The following is a 19,819-nucleotide window of genomic DNA, read 5'->3' on the forward strand; positions in this document are numbered from 1 at the left end:
CTGTCTAGCTCTTTGGTGCTGAAAATAAAAGAAGCCCTGCCAGTCGTTTATGTCTGGAAAATCCAACAATTTGACAAGACCAGTTGAACTTAAGAGAAAAATAACATGAAAAGATGTGTGTAATAGTAAATGACATAAAACCGGGACGGTAAACAACGTGTTTAAGGAACACAATAAAAAAAACAAAATATCAGAAATTGATTATTATCGATTATTATAATTTGTGCTAAATGAAAACACAATTCCATACATGATCAGATGTGTGTTAAGCATTTGAAACATATAAGAACATTAAACTAACCAGAAGATTGCTATTTGTTTGGTTCATCTGCTCACCTGCTGGCTCTCAAAGGTCCAGGTACTGTCTGGTAAAGACGCATCCAGGACACTGATCACCTCCTTAAAGTCTGTGGTGCTGCTGGGTTTAATCAAAGTGAAGTCACTGTACTCTGACATCGGAGACATGCAGGACCTGAAGGACTGACTCTGAGACATCATGTCTCCTCCCAGGACCTCCACGTACTTTATAGGTCCATCAGTGTTGAGCTGAATCTGCAGGTTTCTGTTTGGGTTCTTGTAATCATCACAGTCGCTCCGTCTCATGCAGCAGCTCCCGCTGCTGCTGCTGTTCCTGATGCATTTCACCGCTAAGATGAGAAAAGTTACCAGAGACAGCACGGACACTGAGGCCAGAGAGAGAATCAAATAAAGGGTGATTCTCCCAGTTTTCTTGCTGGGCTCGGACACTTTGTGTCGGAGGTCTAAGATGGGCTCATGGAGACCGTCCTCCAACAGGATGGACACCGTGACGGTGGAGGACTGGACCGGTTCCCCGTCGTCCTTGATCTCTATCAGCATCCTCTGAGAGGAATCGTCCTGCTCGGACACAGCGCGTTTAGTCCTCACCTCCCCTGTGTACAGACTGACAGTGAACAAAGAGGTGTCTGTGGCCTCCGCCAGTCTGTAGGAGATCCAGGCGTTATGACCCGAGTCAGCGTCCACGGCCGTCACCTTAGTAACCAGGTGACCCGCTTTAGCAGATCGGGGCATCCTCTGATGAGAGAGTGAGCCCATGGCAGCGGAGGAGGGGTAAATAACAGCGGGGGCATTGTCGTTCTGGTCCAGGATAAAAACGTTGACGGTGGCGTTGCTGCTGAGAGACGGAGAGCCCTGGTCCTTTGCCTGAACCTGAATCTGAAACACCTTCAGTTTCTCATAGTCAAAGGAGTGCATGCTGTAGATGCTTCCGTTATCTGAGTTAATGTAAACATACGATGAGACAGAAACGTCCTGCACTTTAGAGTCCAGTATGGAGTAAGATATCTTTGCGTTTTCACCAGAATCCAGGTCAGATGCTGACACTGAGTACAATATAGAACCTGGAACTCCGTTCTCTTTTAGATAAACATTGTAACTTTTCTGAGTGAATGCTGGAGCATTGTCATTCACATCAATGATAGTAACTGGTATATTTTTTTTACTGGACAATGGAGGAGAGCCTGAGTCAGTGGCTGTTATTTCTATATTATACTCTGAAAATCTCTCTCGGTCTAATGAGCCGCTGGTAACCAGCGCATAGTTATTTGAAAAAGATGGTTTTAGGGTGAAAGGAGAACCTTTGGGTAGTTGAAGCGTGACTTTGCTGTTATTACCAGAGTCAGCATCACGTGCATTGAGCAAAGCCACCACAGTACCACTTGGTGCGTCCTCACGCACAGGCTGCGGTTCGGAGGTGAGGACAATTTCTGGCATGTTGTCATTAACATCTATAACATCTACCTGTAGACGACAGTGACTTTGCATTTCAGGAACGCCCTTATCTTTTGCAGTTATTTCTATTTTAAAGGAAGAGTTTTTTTCATAATCCAAGTCTCCTTTCAAATATATTTCTCCAGTTAATGGTTTTATTTCAAATATAGATAACACAGAATCACTTGTCCGCGAACCAAAAGAAAATTCAACTTCTCCGTTTGGTCCTTCGTCAGCATCAGTTGCTGCAATTCTTATGACAAAATGACCTTTTGCGGAATTCTCATGTAACGACACTTTATACATATTTTTCTCAAATACTGGGAAATTGTCGTTTACATCAAGCACAGTAACCGTAATTTGCGAGGTACCAGACATTACCGGGTTTCCTCCATCTAATGCAGTTAGTAGCAGCTGATGAACTGCTTTCTTCTCTCGATCAAGATGCTTCTCTAACACTAGCTCAGGGACTGATTTGCCATCCTCAACCTCTTTCATTTTCAGTGTAAAACAATCGTTTCTTGTCAAAGTGTACGACCTCACCGAATTACCTCCAACGTCCAAATCCTCTGCACTCTCCAAAGAAAAACGAGTTCCTACTGCTGCCGTTTCTGCAATTTTCAAAGACATTTCTTTCGTATGAAACTTGGGCGAATTATCATTTATGTCTTTAATTTCTACCTCAAGTCGATACAAATTTAGAGGGTTTTCAAGAAATATCTGTAAAGGCAACACACAGCTGGGGCTTTGTCCGCATAAAGCCTCTCGGTCTATTCTATCATTCACCAGCAGCTCGCCCTTCCCCGCATCCACACTGAAAAACTGATCACCAGCCTCAGAAGCGACACGCAGCTTGCGGTCAAAAATATCTGATAATGATAAGCCCAAATCTTTTGCTATATTTCCTGCCACAGATCCCTGTTTTAGTTCTTCTGGGATGCTGTAACGAGTCTGTCCGTCTGTTGTAGTCCACAAAAGAAAGAAATGATGCCACCAAAGAGCCAGCCATCTCCAGTCTCTGTATCCCATCCTCTTTCTCATTCCTTTATCCGTTACTATACGATATTTCCCATCCAGAAAATCAAAGTTAATATCCAGTTCAAATGAGTATTAAGTGGAGTCATGAAAACATATGAAGCATATTCGTTCATGTCTGACATCTATGTATCAAAAAAGAGATTTATTCTCAGGTCCAAGAAAGGAGCGCATCACACCGTGCTCCAGCTCGTTGCATTGTCAACGTTTATGTTGCTGGGGCAGCACGGGGGAGGGGCTAGATCTCTTTGTACAGTTCTGTCTGCTATTGGAGGACAGAAACTACCACCTACACCCAATAGGAAGCAGACAGCGATCTCACACAGCTATTCATAAGAGAATTTATCACAGATGCAGTGCAGTGTATATCAGCTGAATTTAAGAGCCATGCCATTCTTCTGATTTCACAGTTTTGTTGCTGACACATTATGTAAATCATACAATCAACAGTAATGAGCATTCGCAAAAAATAATGCTCACGAACGCAATAAAGTTGTTCTAAGATTTTGTTTCTTTTTAAATAATCCGTTATTTCAAGGCAATAAAGGGTAAAGTTTACGCTAAATTAAAAAATAATTACTTTTGACTAAAGTAACACACTATTATGTTTTGTTTAGGTAATCATCCAGTTTTTTTTTCTTATTTTGGAGAACATGTATCTTTTATCTATGAAACTTGGAGGTATGATTGAAGGAATATGCCTGCACTAAATGCAGGTTTAAAGAGACAACATAAAATACCGAGGAACCCACATGATACTGCTATGCATACCGGGCTCATACAAGCAAAAACTAAACCATCAACATGACCGTTTCAGTTATAGGACTTGTTGGGATCTTAGCAATAAACCCGAACAGACGACGACCTAACATCACAGTATATTGTTCGAATATATCACATAAAAGCAATTTTAAAGTAAAAGGTCATCTGCTCACCTGCTGGCTCTCAAAGGTCCAGGTACTGTCTGGTAAAGACGCATCTAGGACACTGATCACCTCCTTAAAGTCTGTGGTGCTGCTGGGTTTAATCAAAGTGAAGTCACTGTACTCTGACATCGGAGACATGCAGGACCTGAAGGACTGACTCTGAGACATCATGTCTCCTCCCAGGACCTCCACGTACTTTATAGGTCCATCAGTGTTGAGCTGAATCTGCAGGTTTCTGTTTGGGTTCTTGTAATCATCACAGTCGCTCCGTCTCATGCAGCAGCTCCCGCTACTGCTGCTGTTCCTGATGCATTTCACCGCTAAGATGAGAAAAGTCACCAGAGACAGCACGGACACCGAGGCCAGAGAGAGAATCAAATAAAGGGTGATTCTCCCAGTTTTCTTGCTGGGCTCGGACACTTTGTGTCGGAGGTCTAAGATGGGCTCATGGAGACCGTCCTCCAGCAGGATGGACACCGTGACGGTGGAGGACTGGACTGGTTCCCCGTCGTCCTTGATCTCTATCAGCAGCCTCTGAGAGGAATCGTCCTGCTCGGACACAGCGCGTTTAGTCCTCACCTCCCCTGTGTACAGATTGACAGTGAACAAAGAGGCGTCTGTGGCCTCCGCCAGTCTGTAGGAGATCCAGGCGTTATGGCCCGAGTCAGCGTCCACGGCCGTCACCTTAGTAACCAGGTGACCCGCTTTAGCAGATCGGGGCATCCTCTGATGAGAGAGTGAGCCCATGGCAGCGGAGGAGGGGTAAATAACAGCGGGGGCATTGTCGTTCTGGTCCAGGATAAAAACATGGACGGTGGTGTTGCTGCTGAGAGACGGAGAGCCCTGGTCCTTTGCCTGAACCTGAATCTGAAACACCTTCAGTTTCTCATAGTCGAAGGAGTGCATGCTGTAGATGCTTCCGTTATCTGAGTTAATGTAAACATACGATGAGACAGAAACGTCCTGCACTTTAGAGTCCAGTATGGCGTAAGAGATCTTAGCGTTTTCACCAGAATCCTGGTCAGATGCTGACACCGAGTACAGTATAGAACCTGGAACTCCGTTCTCTTTTAGATAAACATTATAAGAGGACTGACTAAACATCGGAGGGTTGTCATTTACATCAGTAATTTTGACAGGTATTGTTTTCTTACTCGAAAGAGGCGGAGAGCCAGAATCAGTGGCTGTTATGTCGATGCTGTACTCTGAGAAACTCTCCCGGTCTAAAGAACCTTTTGTAACCAATGCATAGTTATTAGAAAAAGACGGTTTCAAAGTAAAGGGGGAACCCTTGGGAAGCTGCAAATTTATTTTGCCATTATCAGCAGTATCAAGATCTCGGACGCTGAGCAAAGCCACAACTGTTCCACTGCGAGAGTCTTCGGGCACAGAGGAGGGTGCTGAGGTAAGTATAATCTCTGGGGCGTTATCGTTCACGTCTAAGACATCCACCTGGACAGTACAGCGACCTTCCATTTTAGGAAAACCTTTATCTGTTGCACTAATGTCAATTCGATATGAGGTTTGAGTTTCGTGGTCTAATTGGTGTTTCAAATATAAATCTCCAGTTACAGCATCTATATGAAATAAAGCCAGAACTGATGGTGGTGTGTGTACACCAAGAGAATATTCTATTTCACTATTTTGACCCTCATCAATGTCTGTTGCTTTTGTTGCAATTACAAAAGAACCGTTTGCACTATTTTCTTGAACAACGGTCTTATAATAACTTTTTTCGAATAGCGGAACATTGTCGTTGATATCAAGTACAGTTACCGTTATTTTTGAAGTCCCACTCTTGACAGGATTACCTCCATCCATAGCAGTAAGAAATAAATTGTGAACTGCTTTCTTCTCTCGATCCAGAGATTTATTTAAAACCAACTCGGGCACTTTTCTTCCATTTTCAATTTCTTTGACTTTGAGAGTGAAACAGTCATCTTTGCTCAGTGTGTAAGTCTTTAATCCATTACTCCCAACATCGGGATCATCTGCCATCTCCAAAGGAAAACGAACACCTACAACGGTTGATTCAGCTATTTCTATTACATGATCACTTTTGAGAAAAGTAGGAGCGTTGTCATTTACGTCTTTTATGTCAACTTCTATCCGATGTAACTGTAGCGGGTTCTCTATTACCACCTGAAGAGGTAACACGCAGCTGGGGCTTTGTCCGCATAAAGCCTCTCTGTCTATTCTATCATTCACCACCAGCTCGCCCTTTCCCGCATCCACACTAAAATACTGCTTACCAGCCTCAGAAGCGACACGCAGTTTACGGTCAAAAATGTCTGATAATCCCAAACCCAGATCTTTGCCAAGATTCCCAACCAGAGAGCCTGGTTCCAGCTCCTCTGGGACGCTATAACGAGTCTGTCCGTCTATTGTACTCCACAAGAGAAAGAAATTATGCCACCAAAGAGCCAGCCATCTCCAGTCTCGGTGTCCCATCCTCTTTGTCATCCCGCACCGTTATAACACGTTATTTCCCACGAAAATATCATAGACTAAACAGACTAATATCAAAATCCTTCGATGAGAACATTGTCGCACTCCAAGAAAGTCCATTGTTACGCATCGCGAGACGTAATTCGAATGTACACGATTAAATCCGCCTGTTCAAAGCCACCCTCCTCTCATGTCGGGCTCAAAGCAATATACTGACGACAGTGGTGAGGATAGATGGGGGAGGGAGTAGATCTCTTTTACAAGTCACAACGCTACTGGCACATAGCATCCACCGTTCACCCAATAAGATAAGTGTGTCTGCCATACAGGCGCAATTCAAGATTAAAGAAATTGCACAGAGGTACTTGTCAATGAGATCCTACAAAATACAGATATGAGCTCCTCTAAATACATTAAGATCAACTTTAAGAACAATAACATTGTAAATAAAATAAAATAAAAAGAATATAAGTCATTCATTTGTTGTGAAAAAAGCATTGGCTTCTTAGGTATTCCTCGTTCAAATCAATCTTCCGGATACATGTAAGATAACACAACAGTACAGAAGTCTAATTTATTCTATGAAAAGTGAAGTGACGTCAAAGCACCGCATATTTTCGTTTAGCTGTGAGCCACAGGTTAAATTCATCAATATGTGCTAAAATATCTGCACACCAAGTTACCACACCACTCTATCAATTTAGTCAGGTGTTTGTGAAATATGTGTGTGGATTTAATTAACGCTGAGATACGAAGAAATATGAAATATGAATTAAAAAAAAAAAAAAAAATATATATATATATATATATATATATATATATATATAGAGAGAGAGAGAGAGAGAGAGAGAGAGTTGGTGTGACAGAAAACAGCAGATTTGTACTGAAGTAAAAAAAATAAAAATCGGAAATATGATCATATAGGTACAAGCACTTTCGTTGTGAAACATATAATCAATTCAAACTTTGATAATCATTTCACTCTCTTCTCACCTGCTGGCTCTCAAAGGTCCAGGTGCTGTCGGGTAATGACGCATCCAGGACACTGATCACCTCCTTAAAGTCTGTGGTGCTGCTGGGTTTAATCAAAGTGAAGTCACTGTACTCTGACATCGGAGACATGCAGGACCTGAAGGACTGACTCTGAGACATCATGTCTCCTCCCAGGACCTCCACGTACTTTATAGGTCCATCAGTGTTGAGCTGAATCTGCAGGTTTCTGTTGGGGTTCTTGTAATCATCACAGTCGCTCCGTCTCATGCAGCAGCTTCCGCTGCTGCTGCTGTTCCTGATGCATTTCACCGCTAAGATGACAAAAGTCACCAGAGACAGCACGGACACCGAGGCCAGAGAGAGAATCAAATAAAGGGTGATTCTCCCAGTTTTCTTGCTGGGCTCGGACACTTTGTGTCGGAGGTCTAAGATGGGCTCATGGAGACCGTCCTCCAGCAGGATGGACACCGTGACGGTGGAGGACTGGACTGGTTCCCCGTCGTCCTTGATCTCTATCAGCAGCCTCTGAGAGGAATCGTCCTGCTCGGACACAGCGCGTTTAGTCCTCACCTCCCCTGTGTACAGACTGACAGTGAACAAAGAGGCGTCTGTGGCCTCCGCTAGTCTGTAGGAGATCCAGGCGTTATGGCCCGAGTCAGCGTCCACGGCCGTCACCTTAGTAACCAGGTGACCCGCTTTAGCAGATCGGGGCATCCTCTGATGAGAGAGGGAGCCCATGGCAGCGGAGGAGGGGTAAATAACAGCGGGGGCATTGTCGTTCTGGTCCAGGATAAAAACATGGACGGTGGCGTTGCTGCTGAGAGACGGAGAGCCCTGATCCTTTGCCTGAACCTGAATCTGAAACACCTTCAGTTTCTCATAGTCAAAGGAGTGCATGCTGTAGATGCTTCCGTTATCTGAGTTAATGTAAACATACGATGAGACAGAAACGTCCTGCACTCTAGAGTCCAGTATGGAGTAAGATATCTTTGCGTTTTCACCAGAATCCAGGTCAGATGCTGACACTGAATACAGTATAGACCCTGGTACCCCGTTCTCTTTTAGATAAACATTATAAGAGGATTGACTGAACAGCGGAGGGTTGTCATTCACATCAATGATGCTGACAGGTATTATCTTTTTACTAGATAGGCGAGGGGAGCCTGAATCTATAGCTGTTATTTCTACATTATATTCTGAGAATTTCTCTTGGTCTAATGCACCGTTGGTGAGCAGTTCGTAACTGTTTGAAAACGAAGGTTTCAGAGTGAAAGGAGAACCTTTTGGTAGATGTAACGTGACTTTGCCGTTATCACCAGAGTCAAGGTCTCGAGCACTAATCAAAGCCACAACTGTTCCACTCGGTGAGTCTTCGCGAACAGGACTGGGTTTTGAAGTGAGCACAATCTCCGGAGAATTATCATTTATGTCCTCTAAATCAACCTGTAAACGGCAGTCACCCTCCATTTCGGGAATCCCTTCGTCTTTAGCAATTATATCGATAAGATATGACTTATTACTCTCATAATCTAGCGGCCCATTTAATACAATTTCTCCAGTTATATCATTGATTTTAAATGTTGACAACACAGACTCTGGAGTGCGAGAACCAAAGGAATATTTAACTACACCATTAAGACCATCATCGGCATCTGTTGCTGTCAATTTGATCACAAATGTGTCTTTGGTGCTGTTCTCCTTTAAAGAAACCTTGTACTCATTTTCAGTGAATACTGGAAAATTGTCATTGTTGTCAAGTACAACAATTTTGATCTTACAGGTTCCCGACGTGACTGGGGTTCCTCCATCTAATGCTGTCAGCAGCAGCTGATGTAGAGCAATCTTTTCTCGATCTAACGGCTTCTCCAACACCAATTCTGGGACAGGTTTGCCATTCTTTGAGTCTTTAAATTTCAACGAAAAATGATCGTTTTTGCTCAGAGAATACGTTTTCAAAGAATTACTTCCAACATCAGGGTCCTCTGCTTTTTCTAAAGGAAAGCGTTTTCCAAGACCAACTGATTCGGGTATTTTAAGGTTAATCTCCTTTGTGAGAAAACTCGGGAAATTGTCATTTATATCTCTTATTTCCACTTCTATTCGATGAGATTGTAAAGGATTTTCAACAACAACTTGGAGAGGTAGCACACAGCTGGGGCTTTGTCCGCATAAAGCCTCTCTGTCTATTCTGTCATTCACTACCAGCTCGCCCTTCCCCGCATCCACACTGAAATACTGCTTACCAGCCTCAGAGGCGACACGCAACCTACGGTCAAACATTTCAGATAGTCCCAAACCCAGATCTTTTGCAAGGTTTCCAACAACAGAGCCTTGTTTTAATTCCTCTGGGATGCTGTAACGAGTCTGTCCTTCTATTGTACTCCACAGGAGAAAGAAATGATGCCACCAAAGAGCCAGCCATCTCCAGTCTCGGTATCCTCTTCTCTTTGTCATCGTTAGTACACTATGTTGAATTAATTTCCATCAAGGTACTATTTACAGTAACGTTGCTTCCCATGACAGTAGGAAATAATCCTCCGTCCAATCAAAGATTACGATTTTTGAGCATTGCTATTAGCTAAAAATATGCGTTTAACTGGTAAAGCATATGAGCACATTGCTCTCTCTTCTCAAGCTCTTGTCACTCTATTACCTCGCTGTAGCTGCATGGGGGCAGGGAGTAGATTGCTTTGTACAGTTCTCTATCCTATTGGTGCTCAGCATTCCTCCCCAGCAACCAATGAGAGAGAACCAGATCGACACTCTTAAAGTGGCAGATTATATACATCTGCGGAGCTCTTAGTCAGGTTGACAATTACTTACAACACTAAGATTAACATCTTATGAAATACTGCCATTTTGACAAAAATCAAGTAAAAACAACTTTTCAGTAGGTGCTTCAAACAAATTCAGATTATGAAATTAATTAATGTTTTTCGTTACAGAAATATGTAATATAATACATATGTATTACCTGTTCATACTGACAGTTTTACTATACTGATTGAATAAGACAGAATTGTTTAAAGGTAACGCAACGATGGCTGCATGTCACTGTCCAATCTCATGGTGCTGAACCGTATCTTTAACGCAAAAACTATGGAAAAATACACAAGTATTGTACATATTGCAAAGCATGTACGTTGTTCATTAAAAGGGATTTTCTGAGAGAAGAAACAAATAAAATTTCAAAAGGTACACTTCAAAAGGGTCATTAAAACATTGAACAGTGTATTTCAAACATCAATCATATATATTTAAAGAGAGAGATTATTTTACATTTTATTTAAATATGTTTTGATTTATCATCTCCTGTATTAGATTATTAAAACCAGTGCTTCTAATCTGCTCACCTGCTGGCTCTCAAAGGTCCAGGTGCTGTCGGGTAATGACGCATCCATGACACTGATCACCTCCTTAAAGTCTGTGGTGCTGCTGGGTTTAATCAAAGTGAAGTCACTGTACTCTGACATCGGAGACATACAGGACCTGAAGGACTGACTCTGAGACATCATGTCTCCTCCCAGGACCTCCACATACTTTATAGGTCCATCAGTGTTGAGTTGAATCTGCAGGTTTCTGTTGGGGTTCTTGTAATCATCACAGTCGCTCCGTCTCATGCAGCAGCTACCGCTGCTGCTGCTGTTCCTGATGCATTTCACCGCTAAGATGAGAAAAGTCACCAGAGACAGCACGGACACCGAGGCCAAAGAGAGAATCAAATAAAGGGTGATTCTCCCAGTTTTCTTGCTGGGCTCGGACACTTTGTGTCGGAGGTCTAAGATGGGCTCATGGAGACCGTCCTCAAGCAGGATGGACACCGTGACGGTGGAGGACTGGACCGGTTCCCCGTCGTCCTTGATCTCTATCAGCAGCCTCTGAGAGGAATCGTCCTGCTCGGACACAGCGCGTTTAGTCCTCACCTCCCCTGTGTACAGATTGACAGTGAACAAAGAGGCGTCTGTGGCCTCCGCCAGTCTGTAGGAGATCCAGGCGTTATGGCCCGAGTCAGCGTCCACGGCCGTCACCTTAGTAACCAGGTTACCGGCTTTAGCGGATCGGGGCATCCTCTGATGAGAGAGTGAGCCCATGGCAGCGGAGGAGGGGTAAATAACAGCGGGGGCATTGTCGTTCTGGTCCAGGATAAAAACATGGACGGTGGCGTTGCTGCTGAGAGACGGAGAGCCCTGGTCCTTTGCCTGAACCTGAATCTGAAACACCTTCAGTTTCTCATAGTCAAATGAGTGCATGCTGTAGATGCTTCCGTTATCTGAGTTAATGTAAACATACGATGAGACAGAAACGTCCTGCACTTTAGAGTCCAGTATGGCGTAAGAGATCTTAGCGTTTTCACCAGAATCCAGGTCAGATGCTGACACCGAGAACAATATAGAACCTGGAACTCCGTTCTCTTTTAGATAAACATTATAAGAGGATTGACTAAACATCGGAGGGTTGTCATTCACGTCAGCAATGCTGACAGGTATAGTTTTTTTACTCGAAAGAGGCGGAGAGCCAGAATCAGTGGCTGTTATCTCGATGTTATATTTAGATACATTTTCACGATCTAAAACACCATTGGTAACAAGTGCATAGTTTCGGGAAAACGAAGGTTTCAGGGCAAAATTAGATTTTTTAGGGAGATGTAACGTGACTTTTCCATTATCACCGGTGTCAAGGTCTCGGGCGCTGATCAAAGCCACTACAGTGCCGTTAGGTGAGTCCTCGCGCAGTGGCTTTGGATGAGAGGTGAGCATTATTTCAGGGGCATTATCGTTGACATCTAAAACGTCAACATGCACAGTGCAATGTCCTTCCATTCTCGGACTGCCTTTATCTTTTGCACTAATGTCAAATTCATAATTAGAGGCCGTTTCAAAATCTAATTTTCCTTTAAGAAATATTTTTCCAGATAAAGGATCAATCGTGAAGATAGAGAGCACAGCTTCTGATGTGTGGGCTCCAAAGGAGAATTCAATCTCTCCGTTTTGACCATCATCCACGTCTGTAGCTTTTGTTTGTACTATTAACGCACCCTCTCCAGCATTCTCACCAACAGAGACTTTATAGATCGTTTTATCAAAAGCTGGAATGTTATCGTTATTGTCAAGGACTGTAATAGTTATTTGAGCAGTCCCTGATCTTATAGGGTTACCTCCATCTAGAGCAGTCAAAAGAAGCTTGTGAACAGCTTTTTTCTCTCGGTCTAAAACTTTTGCTAAAATTAATTCAGGGACTTTTCTTCCACCAGCAACTTCCTTGACTCTTATACTGAAACAGTCGTCTTTACTGAGAGTATATGACTTCAATGAATTACTGCCAACATCTGGGTCTAAGGCACTCTCTAAAGGAAAATGAGACCCACTAACTGTAGATTCGGCGATCTCCAGTTTGACATAATTAGACGAAAACTTGGGTGGATTATCATTAATATCTTGAATTTCAACCTCCACTCGGAAAAGTTGTAGTGGGTCTTCAATTACAATCTGAAGAGGTAACACGCAGCTGGGGCTTTGTCCACATAAAGCCTCTCTGTCTATTCTGTCATTCACCACCAGCTCACCCTTCCCCGCTTCCACACTGAAATACTGCTCACCAGTCTCAGATGCGACACGTAGTTTGCGTTCAAATATTTCAGACAGTCCCAGCCCCAGATCTTTGGCAAGATTTCCAACCACAAAGCCCCGTTTCAATTCCTCCTGGATGGTATAACGAGTCTGTCCCTCTATTGTATTCCACAAGATAAAGAAATGATGCCACCAAAGCGCCTGCCATATCCAGTCTCTGTATCCTCTTCTCTTTGTCATCCTTGGTCCGCTATAACATGTTAATTCCAATCGACATAGCGTATAGAGAAAATCTGAACCCCATCCTCATTGGTATGATTCTCACAGATTTTTTCTCAAAAGCTGCTGAGCATGAATATAAGCCAAAAAATTAAATCCTCATTTTGTAATAAACAGCTCATTGCGCGCTCCCTCCTCTAGCTCTATGCATTGTGAGTGTTAACAGCACCAAGGTTGAATGGGGGCAGGGACGAGATTGCTTTGCACAGTTCTGACTCCTATTGGTCTAGAGCATCAACCCTATCATCCAATAAGGAAGACGATGATCGACACCTTAAAAATCCCTGCCTCTGTTCTCTTCATGACCCTCTCCGTTGGCAAAAGTATGTTTTATTATATGTTTGTGAACATGTTGTACACAAATGAACAAATATGTATATTTAGAGAGAGAGGGAGAGAGAGAGAGAGAGAGAGAGAGAGAAGTAAGAAAGAAAGAAAGAGGAAGAAAGAGAGAGAGAGCTTTTGTGTCACAAATCACCAGAAAAGAAAATTTATTCCAAAGAGGAAAAAATATAATCATGAATGATGTGTTTTATGCCAGTTCAAACACTTTGGTTGAGAAGCAACTAAAGAAAACTGAGATAGTCTTAATAAAATAAACACATAGATAATCATTTCACTATCTGCTCACCTGCTGACTCTCAAAGGTCCAGGTGCTGTCGGGTAATGACGCATCCAGGACACTGATCACCTCCTTAAAGTCTGTGGTGCTGCTGGGTTTAATCAAAGTGAAGTCACTGTACTCTGACATCGGAGACATGCAGGACCTGAAGGACTGACTCTGAGACATCATGTCTCCTCCCAGGACCTCCACATACTTTATAGGTCCATCAGTGTTGAGCTGAATCTGCAGGTTTCTGTTGGGGTTCTTGTAATCATCACAGTCGCTCCGTCTCATGCAGCAGCTCCCGCTACTGCTGCTGCTGTTCCTGATGCATTTCACCGCTAAGATGAGAAAAGTCACCAGAGACAGCACGGACACCGAGGCCAGAGAGAGAATCAAATAAAGGGTGATTCTCCCTGTTTTCTTGCTGGGCTCGGACACTTTGTGTCGGAGGTCTAAGATGGGCTCATGGAGACCGTCCTCCAACAGGATGGACACCGTGACGGTGGAGGACTGGACCGGTTCCCCGTCGTCCTTGATCTCTATCAACAGCCTCTGAGAGGAATCGTCCTGCTCGGACACAGCGCGTTTAGTCCTCACCTCCCCTGTGTACAGATTGACAGTGAACAAAGAGGCGTCTGTGGCCTCCGCCAGTCTGTAGGAGATCCAGGCGTTATGGCCCGAGTCAGCGTCCACGGCCGTCACCTTAGTAACCAGGTGACCGGCTTTAGCAGATCGGGGCATCCTTTGATGAGAGAGTGAGCCCATGGCAGCGGAGGAGGGGTAAATAACAGCGGGGGCATTGTCGTTCTGGTCCAGGATAAAAACATGGACGGTGGCGTTGCTGTTGAGAGACGGAGAGCCGTGGTCCCTTGCCTGAACCTGAATCTGGAACACCTTCAGTTTCTCATAGTCAAAGGAGTGCATGCTGTAGATGCTTCCGTTATCTGAGTTAATGTAAACATACGATGAGACAGAAACGTCCTGCACTTTAGAGTCCAGTATGGCGTAAGAGATCTTAGCGTTTTCACCAGAATCCAGGTCAGATGCTGATACTGAGCACAAAATTTTCCCCGGAGCATGATTTTCTTTAACATAAACAATATAAGAAGCTTGGGAGAAAACTGGTGGATTATCATTTACATCTAACAGTTTAACAACTACAGTTTTTTCACTCGTTAACGAAGGTTTTCCAGAATCGATTGCACTTATCTTCACAGTATATTCGTCATTTTTTTCACGGTCAAGTGGTCCGTTCGTTACTAATGAATAATGGTTAGAGACCGATGGATTCAATTTGAAAGGGGATTTAGGAGAAACAGTCAATGTAACCTTGCCATTTTCACCCGAGTCTGGGTCTTTTGCGCTTATCAGTGCAATAACGGTACCGACTGCAGAATCTTCTGCAACAGGCGTTGTTAAAGACGTAACAATTATTTCAGGAACATTATCGTTAACGTCAACTACTTTGATTTCGACGCCACAATGTCCATCCATCTCAGGATTTCCTTTGTCTTTTGCAATTACATCAAATCTATGTAAAGAGTTATTTTCATGATCTAAAATGCCTCTAACAATTACAGTTCCAGTGGAAGGTTCAATGTAAAAAAACGATAAAATTAGATCTGGAGTTTGCTCTGCAAATAAATATTCAATTTCTCCATTTAGTCCCTCATCTGCATCACTTGCTTTAACGCGCAGTATTTCAGTTCCAAGTGTTGCCTTTTCGCTGACACTGACCTCATATAGTTGTCTTTCAAACTGTGGTGCATTATCATTGTTGTCGAGCACAATAACTGTAATTTCAGAAGTCCCTGAGCGCACCGGATCTCCTCCATCTATAGCGGTGATGATGAGGTTATGCACAGGTACATTTTCTCGGTCAAGGGGTTTTTCAAGTACCAATTCAGGGATTTTTCTCCCGTCTTTCAAGTTTTTAACAGTTAGTTTAAAATGATCATTTTTGCTTATAAGATAAGAGCGAATAGAATTAATTCCAACATCAAGATCCTGGGCACTCTCTAAAGGAAATCGCGCTCCTGCGTTTACAAGCTCTGCAATTTTCACCACTTTTTCTTTATTGAGGAAGCTGGGAGAATTGTCGTTTGTGTCCTGTATTTCAATTTCTATTCTATGCAGCTGCAGAGGGTCATCTATCACCAATTCCAAAGGCAACAAACACGACGGTCTTTGTCCACACAGATCCTCTCTATCTATTCTATCAGTCACCAGCAGTTCTCCTTTACCCAGGTCCACATTGAAATACTGCTTACCAGCCTCAGAGGTTATCCGCAATTTACGCCGATACAGTTCAGGTACAACCAACCCCAAGTCTTTGGCTATATTTCCAACCACAGATCCCTGTTTCAGTTCTTCTGGGATGCTGTAGCGAATCTGTGCGTCTATTGTACTCCACAAGAAAAAGAAATGATGCAACCACAAAAACACCTGCCATGTCGGCAGTTTGTTCCACATTATTCCACGTTTCTCAAATCCCATATTGTTTCACTCCAGTCCCGACCTTCTAACTGAAGTCTACACAGTTTACAATCCAATGTAGATGAATCCTGAAATGAAACAGTAAAATGCATGCTTTGCGTCTGCATGTGCATTCCTCCCTTCCTGTGCACAGGATTGTAACGGTAACGAGGCTAATGCGGCTCACTCAGAGACTAGATCTCTTTGTACAACCCTGAACGTCATTGGTGCACAGAGAATAGTGATTTCGACCAACCATGGCGTCACTGAACGTCTAGAGACTGTTGATGTGGAAATATTGAATAAAACTACACTGATTATAATGATACCATGTGACATATAATTATCAAATATATATTGAACAGTCACCCCGCTATCTTCAACTATATCTGAAATATCTGCAAATTAAATTTCAACATTAGGACAATTTTCAACATTAATCATCTATAATAGCTTTAGATAGTAGATACATGAGTATAATGTTATTGAAGCAATTCAATTAATGCTTAGTTTAATATAATTTATGTAATGTTTTGTGGTTATCCATCTATCTTCTCTCCTGTATGCACCTGCGTGCATGCATATGGCTGTGTGGCAGACAAGGCTCTTCGTTGCCTTCCTGTGGTCACACAATGCCAGTGCAGCCTGTAGACGTCATTACGTCTACACAACTCTGCACAGACCTCAGAAAAAGAACTGTGACAGCGACCTACGTAAAATACCCGTATGGAGGTCTGTGGAGCAAGTAAAAAGGGCGGGGGAGCGCACATGGCATAAGAGGCGTTTGACAAACATGCAAGAACAGCCAGCCTGCCCAATCTCTTCTTTAACACATACACAAACAAACAAAAAGCATTATTCACACAAATTCACACACATATTAGAATGTTTTTTTTTTCAATTTTATTTAGGGCAGATACTACTTCATGAACCTTTTTTATTCCGCAAAACGGTGCCCCATATGTTGTGATATCCCTTCAGTGACAATAGATATGACACGGATTCAAGGATAAAAGCAAGCTTTTTTACATATGACCAACATTCGAAAGGCCTAAAATATTGTAAGAAGCACAGTACACATAAGTTAAGTGATTTGAAGAATAAGATAAACTTCCAATATGTGTAATTTGATCTTAATATAGAGGTGGGCGACAGAGGGAGATGTGGAGAGCTATGCATGAGAGACAAAGAGAAGGAGAGGACTGGAGCTGCTTTCAGCACCACCAGTGTGGACAGCGCCACACAGGCGGCCAACTGCTGCTGCTGCATGCTGCTGCAGAGACAGCATCTAACAGGCTCACTGTAGACTACAGACAGGTAAAAGAAACCTTGAAACTTGATGCTGGCTTTCTGCCTACCAAAACTATTCATTCATTCATTTGTGTATTCACTCATTCATTCATTTACACCAGTAGCACATACCAATTAGTTATATGGCTATAAACACAGGGCATGACTATAGTAACAGTGAAATAACACGCAAATCTATTGCTACACTTGCAATAAATAGTCTGAGCATATTTGAAGTATACAATAATATTAATGTTATGCTGTTTGGATGTATTCAATAATGTGGATTCAATTTAGCAAGTCTGTTTCTTTTTCATTTCATTATATGTTTTTTTCAAATTATGTTTTCATTCATTTTGAATTATATACTTTGCTGTTGGTTCAAATGCTAATCAATTCAAATGTACATTTTTTCTCTCATAATTCCATCTAAAAAAACACACAGCATACATTCTTTGTAAGTCGCGGAGCTACAGCACAGCTTTGTAACTCGTCAATATGCATCTGGTCCTGTGCAAGTTCAAGTCAATCCTAACATACACCAGAGAGGACGTAGGTGGCCCTGCACACTTTGAAAAATATTGGGACTTGTAAAGATACCGGTATAAAAGTCCCTTATCTTCTGCCAATAACTGCTCAACATAAAAATAGCTTTGAATGAACATGTATCTGTAGCAAGCTGACGGAAGGTGATAACAAAAAAAGCAACACACAGAGGTTTGTGTTTAAAATGAGCTATGTTAGGGGGTAATGTTGGCCTACACAAGATATACAGCTTCTTCAAGTATATGTTAATCCTTATTATCCTTATTATGTTATTATGGGTTTCACATGACCAGTGTTTTTTCCTGTCCTGTGTTCTTAGTTTAATTGCTGAATAGCAAGATTTTTGTACAATACTTTCTGATTTACTAAACCCATATACAGTGCAGTACAAGACAGTATAATCTCTCTTACTTCAAATTGTTTTACCAGCTGGTGTTCCCTACTAATACGTTGCTTAAACCACATAAGCCTGTTAGTAGGAAGAGCTGTCCAACTTACACTAATAAGAAGTTCAAATGTGAAGCACCATACTTGGGCCCTCTGCAAAACTGTGTATCTATAAAGGAGCTATCAGTTTTCATATCTACAGAATATATAGCAAATTATGTCCATATGATAATCAGTGGAACCCAGTGTACTATAACACACCAGACAAAAATCCCATCATGTTTTCAGCATCAAGCCAAACACATTGTCACACATGACTTGTTACCAAATTATGCTTCCATCAGTGCCTGACTGAAACAATCTTTAGCGGTGCTATATGTTTTGTATGTGACTAGATGCGCCGCTTGTGAAAAATCACATTAAATGTTTCACTCAATCTGCGGTTTTGAACACTGTTTGTGTTTGATTTACGTGACTGTATGATGATCTAGAGGTGGATGTGCAGCTGTCAGTGCCTCAGTGATATGTACTTCCTTGTAGAATCATACAAGTCTTTAACAATTGTTTGTGTTTGTTGGTAATAATGTGAAGAATGTAGACAAATACTATTTCTTACCTTATTTGGTGAGTCGGGATTTAACATGAGTCAGGGAGGAAACAGGAACAGCACCATGCAGCAAAGGGGACACATGAAAGAGAAAAAAAAGAGGGAAAGGAAGTCAGTTAGACTGGTGGTCAGGATATAGAGTTGGGCTTTGGGAAGCACAGCAATCAGCATACTTACCGTGAAAATCTCATCAGATTGTGAATTTAAATGTCTGTTGTTCTTCACATATGTTATTTATGTTTATTTTGATTAATTTTGGAAAATGTGTCTCTCAATATGTTTACACACACAAAGTCATTGTGTACAGTTAACCATGTGAAAAGATATGTGCAGTTTGATAAAAAGAAAAGAGCAGAGAAAAAGCAAATGAATACAAAAGAATGAAGCTAATTTCTATAATAATATATAATAAGGAACAATTTCTTAATAATGTTAATAAACAGAGAATGGGATATAACTTTGAAGAATGAAAAACTGAAACAATCCAGGTTAAAGAATCTGAAACATCAAGCACTGAGTATGTACATGTGAGTGAGATTCATATGAATGTACTAGAATGGAGCTTTAATATGAACTTTGTTTTAGCTCTGCTATGCTTCTGATGACACATGACAATGACAAAATGCAAAAGAAAAAAAAAGGACCAAATATTAATATTTTCCTAAAAAGGAAAACAGGAAGTCAAAGAGCGATAAAAACTATTGACAAAGACAGAAAAAATTATATTACACAATCAAGTTTCCCAAGTCACTGTAACAACCTAACTGAGAAAGTATGTCCAGTAACGTTGCATGTGTTAAATAATGCCATGCAGCAGAGATGAACAGTCCTCTATCACTTCAGACAAGTACAAACTTGACATGCATTGATGGCATACAACAACTTAAGTAACCTGATCACTACAGAGGGA

At 42.0% G+C, this 19,819-nt stretch overlaps 5 protein-coding genes across 42 annotated transcripts in view; all 5 read right to left on the bottom strand.

Annotated features, from left to right (window-relative positions):
- The window catches only part of LOC140318082 (protocadherin gamma-C5-like), a 259,247-nt gene that overhangs the window by 26,093 nt on the left and 213,335 nt on the right, over positions 1-19,819 (bottom strand). The window contains exon 1 of one of the 38 annotated variants that reach the window (XM_072395709.1): positions 13,629-16,318. The exons of 36 other annotated variants lie outside the window; for them this stretch is intronic. In XM_072395709.1, the coding sequence (XP_072251810.1) occupies positions 13,629-16,100 (2,472 nt within the window). In that variant the 5' untranslated portion in view covers positions 16,101-16,318. Of the gene's footprint in view, positions 1-13,628; positions 16,319-19,819 lie in introns of those variants that run through there. One more of the 38 variants, XM_072395713.1, reaches the window with a different exon arrangement.
- LOC140318088 (protocadherin gamma-C5-like) lies at positions 307-3,016 on the bottom strand. Its single transcript, XM_072395753.1, has one exon. The coding sequence runs from the start codon at positions 2,788-2,790 to the stop codon at positions 325-327; it is 2,466 nt and encodes an 821-aa protein (XP_072251854.1). The 5' UTR covers positions 2,791-3,016; the 3' UTR covers positions 307-324.
- LOC140318089 (protocadherin gamma-C5-like) lies at positions 3,708-6,417 on the bottom strand. Its single transcript, XM_072395754.1, has one exon. The coding sequence runs from the start codon at positions 6,171-6,173 to the stop codon at positions 3,708-3,710; it is 2,466 nt and encodes an 821-aa protein (XP_072251855.1). The 5' UTR covers positions 6,174-6,417.
- On the bottom strand, positions 7,137-9,780 carry LOC140318514 (protocadherin gamma-C5-like). Its single transcript, XM_072396343.1, has one exon. The coding sequence runs from the start codon at positions 9,603-9,605 to the stop codon at positions 7,137-7,139; it is 2,469 nt and encodes an 822-aa protein (XP_072252444.1). The 5' UTR covers positions 9,606-9,780.
- Positions 10,469-13,133, bottom strand: LOC140318515 (protocadherin gamma-C5-like). The gene has a single exon (XM_072396344.1). The coding sequence runs from the start codon at positions 12,956-12,958 to the stop codon at positions 10,469-10,471; it is 2,490 nt and encodes an 829-aa protein (XP_072252445.1). The 5' UTR covers positions 12,959-13,133.

Source organism: Leuresthes tenuis, unplaced genomic scaffold, assembly GCF_036924035.1.
Source record: "Leuresthes tenuis unplaced genomic scaffold, fLeuTen1.0.hap1 SCAF_11, whole genome shotgun sequence".
NCBI lineage: Eukaryota > Metazoa > Chordata > Actinopteri > Atheriniformes > Atherinopsidae > Leuresthes > Leuresthes tenuis.

Coding starts and splice junctions, on each gene's coding strand:
- LOC140318088 (XM_072395753.1), bottom strand. CDS start 2,790: ATGAGAAAGAGGATGGGATACAGAGACTGGAGATGGCTGGCTCTTTGG.
- LOC140318089 (XM_072395754.1), bottom strand. CDS start 6,173: ATGACAAAGAGGATGGGACACCGAGACTGGAGATGGCTGGCTCTTTGG.
- LOC140318514 (XM_072396343.1), bottom strand. CDS start 9,605: ATGACAAAGAGAAGAGGATACCGAGACTGGAGATGGCTGGCTCTTTGG.
- LOC140318515 (XM_072396344.1), bottom strand. CDS start 12,958: ATGACAAAGAGAAGAGGATACAGAGACTGGATATGGCAGGCGCTTTGG.